The sequence below is a fragment of the Charadrius vociferus genome, unplaced genomic scaffold (genome assembly GCF_000708025.1).
Source record: "Charadrius vociferus isolate BGI_N301 unplaced genomic scaffold, ASM70802v2 scaffold41, whole genome shotgun sequence".
NCBI lineage: Eukaryota > Metazoa > Chordata > Aves > Charadriiformes > Charadriidae > Charadrius > Charadrius vociferus.
In genome coordinates, this window is record NW_009647013.1 from 1,257,023 (window position 1) to 1,264,839 (window position 7,817).

At 58.7% G+C, this 7,817-nt stretch overlaps 1 protein-coding gene across 1 annotated transcript in view; it reads left to right on the forward strand.

Moving 5' to 3' along the window:
* EFR3B (EFR3 homolog B (S. cerevisiae)) overlaps positions 1–7,817 on the forward strand; it is a 64,411-nt gene that overhangs the window by 21,998 nt on the left and 34,596 nt on the right. The window contains exons 5-6 of the mRNA XM_009895463.1: positions 73–200; positions 6,532–6,682. Coding sequence (XP_009893765.1) covers positions 73–200; positions 6,532–6,682 — 279 coding nt within the window. The remainder of the gene's footprint in view (positions 1–72; positions 201–6,531; positions 6,683–7,817) is intronic.

Genomic DNA, 7,817 nt, shown 5'->3' on the forward strand with positions numbered 1-7,817 from the left:
GCTACGGGGGTGTTCCAGATGTTTACAGGGTCTGGGTGTGAGGTGGTGACGCCCTGCGCTGCTCTCTTGCAGGATGGGCTGGTGAAGACCAACATGGAGAAGCTGACATTTTACGCCCTGTCTGCCCCGGAGAAGCTGGATCGCATTGGAGCCTACCTCTCCGAGCGGCTCATCCGAGACGTGAGCCGGCACCGATATGGGTAAGGGCTGGGAGGCTGTTTCAGCCACCCCACTGATTGGCATAACGATTACAGAATCATAGAATGGTTTGGGTTGGGAGCGACCTTAAAGATCGTCCAGTCCCCCCCCTGCCCTGGGCAGGGACACCTCCCACCAGCCCAGGTTGCTCCAAGCCCCGTCCAACCTGGCCTTGAACACCTCCAGGGATGGGGCAGCCACAGCTTCTCGGGGCAACCTGCCCCAGGGGATCACCACCTGCACAGGAAAAAATAATTTCTTCCTCATATCTCATCTCAGTCTCCCCTCTGTCAGTGTCAAACCGTTCCCCCTCGTCCCACGGCTCCCCTCCCTGATCCAGAGCCCACCCCCCCCAGCTCTCCTGGAGCCCCTTTAGGCACTGGAAGGGGCTCTGAGTTTTCCCCTTTTTGGCCTTCTCTTCTCCAGGCTGAACCCCCCAACTCTCCCAGTCTGTCCTCCCAGCAGAGGGGCTCCAGCCCTCCCAGCATCTCCGGGGCCTCCTCTGGCCCCGCTCCAGCAGGTCCATGTCTTTCCTATGTTGGGGACTCCAGAGCTGGAGGCAGTACTCCAGGTGGGGTCTCCCCAGAGTGGAGCAGAGGGGCAGAACCCCCTCCCTCGCCCTGCTGGCCACACTTCTGCTGATGCAGCCCAGGATCCGGTTGGCCTTCTGGGCTGCGATCGCACGTTGCCGGCTCATGCTGAGCTTCTGGTCAATCAGCCCCCCCAGGGCCTTCTCCTCAGGGCTGCTCTCCAGCCATTCCCCGCCCAGCCTGGAGTTGTGCTTGGGATCACCCCCACCCAGCTGTAGGACCTGCACTTGGCCTTGTTGAACGGCATGAGGTTGGCTTGGGCCCACCTCTCCAGCCTGTCCAGGTCCCTCTGGATGGCATCCCTCCCCTCCAGCGTGTCCACCTCACCACACAGCTTGGTGTCATCGGCAAACTTGCTGAGGGTGCACTCCATCCCACTGTCTACTGTCAAGATGTTGAACAGCACTGGTCCCAGTACGATGGCACACTAGGTGGTAGAGAAAGCCCAGGCAAGGGGTGGGACGTGTGGGGTATGAAACTCCTGCGTGCTCCAAGCTGTCCTGAACCTGTGAGCACGCTGCGGAGAGACCCGAATGTGTTTTTCCTCCGAAAGGGAGTCATGGGAGCATGCAGGGATGTGTGAACTCCTTGCAAAGTTGCGAGGGACCAGGCGAGCTGGGAGCCATGTAGTGTTTCCCTGGCGTCCTGCTGTCTGTGCGTGAGGAGTGTGGGTGTCTATGGGGTCTGTCCCCAGCAGCGGGACTGCCATCACCCCTCCAGGCTGTCATCAGGAGCCGGTGGCACCCTCTTGGCCTTTAAAAGCCCACGGTGGCTCTTCCAGAGGTGGATGGAATCACAGAATCACAGAATGTTCCGAGTTGGAAGGGACCTCTCGAGACCCCCCAGCCCCACTCCCCTGCTAAAGCAGGACTGCCCAGAGCACATCCCTCAGGACTGCATCCAGGCGGGTCTTGAAAACCTCCAGAGAAGGGGACTCCACCCCCTCCCTGGGCAGCCTCTGCCACTGCTCTGTCACCCCAACCCTAAAGAAGGGTTTCCGTCTGTTGGAACGGAACTTCCTCTCTTCCAACTTGTGCCCATCGCCCCTCGTCCTGTCCCTGGGAACCACCGAGAAGAGTCTGGCTCCATCCTCCTGCAACCCCCCCTTTAGATACGTGTATGCCATAATAAGGTCTCCCCTCAGCCTTCTCCTCTCCAGGCTAAAGAGTCCCAGCGCTCTCAGCCTCTCCTCATACGGGAGATGCTCCAGTCCCTCAGTCATCTTGGTTGCCCTTCGCTGGACTCGCTCCAGCAGTTCCCTGTCCCTCTTGAACTGGGGAGCCCAAAACTGGACCCAGCATTCCAGTTGTGGCCTCACCAGTGCCGAGTAGAGTCTGGCTAGGTGTGGGCAAGCAGCTAAACAGGGTGGCCTTGGCTGCAGCTTGCTGGGAGTTATCGAGGACAAGCCTGTGTGTGCACCCCATGCACATCTCTATCGAGCTACGGCGACGTGGCATTAGCGGGGGCAAGGATGAGGGGCAGCGCGCTGATGCGTTCCCGGAGGTGGGGACGCGTTGGGCTGGATGGGGATTGCTGTCTTTGCTCCGTCCGCCTCACCTGCGTGGTCCTGGCTGGGCTCCGGCCCTTCCTCTTCCCCTCCTCGCATGGCTCCCAGCCAGGCTCGGCCGGGTTTCATAGAATCACAGAATGGTTTAGGTTGGAAAGGACCTTGAAGACCATCGAGTTCCAACCCCCCTGCCATGGGCAGGGACACCTCCCACCAGCCCAGGTTGCCCAAGGCCACCTCCAGCCTGGCCTTGAACACCTCCAGGGATGGGGCCTCAACAACCTCTCTGGGCAACCTGTGCCAGTGCCTCACCACCCTCACAGGGAAAAACTTCTTCCCAATGTTTAATCTAAACCTGCCCTCTTCCAGTTTAGAGCCATTCCCCCTCGTCCTGTCACTCCATGCCCCAGTAAAAAGTCCCTCCCCAGCTCTCCTGGAGCCCCTTTAGGGACTGGAAGGCGGCAGTAAGATCTCCCCGGAGCCTTCTCTTCTCCAGGCTGAACAGCCCCAACTCTCTCAGCGAGGGGAATTTACGGCGAGGGGAGCAGCGCCCGCCTGGAAATATCTGACTGCCCTGATTAGAGACGCTGGGGGAGCACGGGAGGACTCCTTCCCTTTGAAATAGCTCCTGGATTGATTCTTGTCGTCTCCTGAACAAAGACAAACACGGTTCGGCTTCGTGGTACGAACCTCAGCCTGCTTTTTATCCCGGGGGAAGAGAAGCCGGCAGCCCGCCCGAGAAGTGTTAAAGTTGGAAAACCTTCAAAGCCTCATCCGCATCACCCGTCATGGGGAGTGACAGGACATTCAAAGCTCTGCCTGATGTTCCGCGCTTACGCGGCTGTTAACAGGCTCCGCTTGCTATGTTGGGAAAAGAAAGGCTTTCAAAGGTATTTTTTTTTTTTGACACCTAATGACAAGCCTCGGCGTGCGGAGGGGAAGGGGGGGAATATATTCCTTCCTCCACCGCCTGTGCCTATAGGCGCATAATTGGGTTGGAGCGCGAGCTAGTTTTCAAAATCTAACTTTGAAACGCCCGAAATAGGTTTGCATCACCCTCCCGTTTGTAGGTCGGTGACGGTTGGAGCAGGAGGGCTCATCCCGCTGCCGACACCGCGGCCAAGCGCGTGGGTGCCTCTCCTGCCTGCGAGATGAAGGGCAGCCTTGGTTTCAGGCCCGTCGGTTGTCATCTCCTTGTTACCTTCCTTGCTAAAAGGAGAAAGTGTTCTTCTTTCAGTTCGCAGCGATGCAACCCACCATCTGTAAGAGGATGGCCAGGGTAGGACAACTCCACAAGTGTCCCTTTTCCCTCTTGGTGGCCTGTGTCCAGTTGTCCCCAGAAAAGCAGCCGTGCTGTTGCAATAATATTGAGCGCAGAATGTTGTTTTTCAGCCTTGTTTCCTGCAAGGAAGAAGTTTGAGGTTTCAGGCTGGTCGTCAGTCGCTTCTTCATCCCTTTTTTCCCTCTGGGTCAGTTTTAACCCAGTTTGACAGATGGGTGGGAGCCGCACAGATCCAGGAGTAGCTGGCTGCTTATTGTCACGGTAGCTGGAAGAATCATAGAATCGTCCCGGTTGGAAAGGACCTTGAAGATCATCAAGTCCAACCATCAACCTAACACTGCCCAGCCCACCACTAACCCGTGTCCCTCAGCACCACGTCTACGCGTCTTTTAAACACTTCCAGGGATGGTGACTCCACCACCGCTCTGGGCAGCCTGTGCCAGTGCTGGACAACCCTTTGGGTGAGGACATTTCTCCTCATCTCCATCCTAAACCTCCCCTGGCGCAACTTGAGGCCGTTCCCACTCGTCCCATCGCCTGTTCCTGGGGAGCAGAGACCGCCCCCCCCTCGCTGCCCCCTCCTTTCAGGGAGCTGTAGAGAGCGAGAAGGTCTCCCCTCAGCCTCCTCTTCTCCAGGCTGAGCACCCCCAGGGCCCTCGGCCGCTCCTCACAAGACTTGTAAGAACCATAACGGTGCCTGAAGGACAGGCTGCAGTGCAAGCTCAACCGTGCTACAAGACACCAGAGAATCTACTCAAGACTGGAGCCAGATTTCAACAGCTCTGGGGCCTCAGGAGAAGGGATGGGTCTTACTGTGTTTTACCGGCTGGAACCTGGAAGACCAGGGTTTATCAGACACTGCCTTTTCCCCGAGAGGGCAGATGTCCTCCTGGCGAGCAGATGGGTGGCTCGGACCTGTCCCCTTTCCCTCTTGTGGCACAAGCTGGTGGCTGCTGCGTGCCACCCGGGCTGTGAGTGTGGTCGTGCAAGGAGCTGGGACAAAAAAATGGAGGTTAAAGGAGGGATTGTGCTTCATCTCAAGAGGTCTGAGCTTGCCACCTCCTGCTTCCGGCTGTGGCAGGAGGTCACACAATCCCAGACTGGTGAGGGCTGGAAGGTCCCTCTGGAGCTCCCCCATCCCACCCCCCCACCAGAGCAGGGGCACCTCCAGCAGTGGCACAGGACGGCGTCCAGGCGGGTTTAGGATGGCTCCAGAGGGGGAGACTCCCCCACCTCTCTGGGCAGCCTGTGCCACTGCTCTGCCGCCCTCACAGCAGAGAAGGCCCTCCTCAGGTGGAGATGGAACTGCCCATGGTCACGTTTGTGCCCGTTCCCTCTTGTCCTGTCACTGGGCACCACTGGAAACAGACTGTCCCCATCCCCTGGCACCTCCCTTGAAGGATTGATCAGCGTTGAGAAGATCCCCCTCAGTCTTCTCTCCTCCAGACTGAACAGCCCCACGTCCCTCAGCCTTTCCTCAGCAGAGAGATGCTCCAGTCCCCTCAGCATCTCCGTAGCCCTTTGCTGGACCCTCTCCAGCAGTTCCCTGTCCTTCTTGACCCGGGGAGCCCCAAACTGGGCACAGCGCTCCAGGTGTGGCCTCTCCAGAGCAGAGTAGATCTGGGCTCGATGTGAGCTGCCGTGGTACAAAGATTCACAGCTGCATGGAGAGCAGGAGTCAAAGAGAGATGGTACCGGGTCCATGTCAGGTGTTTGGGTGCCTCAGAGGTCCTGCAAGAAGAGCTGGAGCTGGGAGACCCGGTGCAATCACCATTTGGGGTCTTCTCTGTGTTTTGGGTGACTTCAGCTGGAATAAATGTCTGCTCAGAGCAGACGGGGTTTGCTTCTCCGCTGACCTTTGTGCACACAGTGGGCGACCATCAGTTGGAGGTTGGTGTGGTCATTGCACAAGCTGCTCATCCAGGGGCTCCGGCCACCATGTCGGTGAGGAACCAGACACTGTTGGTGCAGAAAGCGTCACGGGACCAGCCTGCGAGCAGGCTTTGCCAGAGCCGCTCTGAGCAATGGGTCCACATTTATCTTGGGAAGGCGAAGCGACACCTGACAAACGCTGCCGTTGCGCTACAAGCATCTGGGCACCTCCGGAAGGGGCACCCGATGGAGATCCATCACTGGGCGTGAGGTTTTCCAGCTCTCAGAGGCAGGACCATCGCGTGGCTGGTTTAAGAAATAGCCTGGAAGATGCGCTGGGGGAGCTCGCGGTGAAGCTGGGTGCTGGAGGTGGTCTCTGGGGGAGCTCAGCCTGGTCGGAAGGGATGGTGAAGGGATGCGCTGTGCTCAGGGAGGCCCTCGGCATGGCCCAAGGACTGTCATGGATGGGTCCCATCTTGCTGCCGTACTTGAATCATGGAATCATTGAATGATTTAGGTTGGAAGGGACCTTGAAGATCACCTGGTTCCAACCCCCCTGCCCTGGGCAGGGCCACCTCCCACCAGCCCAGGTTGCTCCAAGCCCCGTCCAACCTGGCCTTGAACACCTCCAGGGATGGGGCAGCCACAGCTTCTTGGGGCAACCTGCCCCAGGGGCTCAGCACCCTCAGAGTGAAAACTTTCTTCCTGATATCTCATCTCAATCTCCCCTCTTCCAGTTTGTATCCATTCCCCCTCATCCTATCACTCCATGCCCGTGTAAAAAGTCCCTCTCCAGCTTTCTTGTAGGTCCCCTTCAGTTACTGGAAAGCTGCTCTAAGGTCTCCCTGAAGCTTTCTCTTCTCCAGGCTGAACCACCCCAACTTTGCTAGGAGGAGAGATGCTGAGAGGAGCCAACTCCATCTGAAAATAACCCAAGGGTATTTTGGGTGCAAATGTTTTCTTTTTGGGTTGGCCAGAGCAGGAGGTTGGCTGGTGGGCACCCAAGTGGTTTGGGAGAGAGGAGGAGGAGGGCTGACCCACGCCGCTGCCGGAGAGTGACCCTTGCCTCTGCCTGCTCCCAGGTACGTCTGCATTGCCATGGAGGCCCTGGACCAGCTCCTCATGGCCTGTCACTGCCAGAGCATCAACCTCTTCGTGGAGAGCTTCCTCAAGATGGTGGCGAAGCTGCTGGAGTCGGAGAAGCCCAACCTGCAGATCCTGGGGACCAACTCGGTGAGTAGCAGCACAGCGGGAGGTGACAGCACCCCGCTGACCCTGTCCTTCTCCTCCCACCCTGCCTGTCACCCCCACGTCTCCGCACAGCGCCGGGGCAGGGAACCTCCTCGGGAAAAGATGTGGAGTGGCTGCAGGGGAGGATTTATGGTGGTCCCCCTCGTGTGTCCTGCCACGCGTGAGGTTTCCGAGACCCCGTCTGTGCTGCTCACGCGCTGGCGCTGCCGGTGACTGTCTGCGACCCCTTTTCTGATCTCTGCTGCCATGCCTTCCCTCTCTTCAATGCAGTTGTACCGAAACGAGCCTGAGGACATCGGGGGCTGTCAGCGGTTTCGGACAATAAACCAACTTAGGAGGTGATCCCCATGGATTTGGGGAGCTCTTTGTGCTCAGAAAAGGGCTGGCTTAAGCAGAGCCGCCGCTTGGCAATAAAGGGCTTAGTGGGACTGGGGATGTGTCAGTCGCAGGCAGAACGTGAGGGGGAAGGAGAAGCGCAGATGAACGGAGGTGACATTCTCCCGGCATCCAAACCGCCGACCCGGGCTGGCAGCCAGCAAGCCGCTCGTGCGCGGCCTTTCTGCTGGTTTGTACTGGGAACACTGGGTGTAGCTGCCGCTCGGGCTCGCGAGGGCTCTGCCAGTGCCCCGTAGCTTGGCTTGGACAGGCAGCGTCTGTCCTTGCTGCTTTTTAAAGAGGGGGTTTAGATGGAGCTGATCATCCCACAGGCGAGAGGCTGGACTGGGTAGACGCTCTCTCGCGTGCCTGGGAGACGCACAGCCAGCCTAAGCTTTAATTAAAGCCCTAAGCTTTAATTGTCGGCCGTGTGTGCCAGGGAGAGGGACGGGTGTGAATGTTTTTGCTCACGCCTCCCGGATGGGGCAGCACTGTGTCCTGCGATGCTTCCAAGTGCAAGGTCCTACATCCAAGTGCAAGGTCCTACAGCTGGGTCGGGGCAATCCCCAGCACAACTCCAGGCTGGGCGGGGAATGGCTGGAGAGCAGCCCTGAGGAGAAGGCCCTGGGGGGGCTGATTGACCAGAAGCTCAGCGTGAGCCGGCAACGTGCGATCGCAGCCCAGAAGGCCAACCGGATCCTGGGCTGCATCCGAAGAAGTGTGGCCAGGCGGGCGAGGGAGG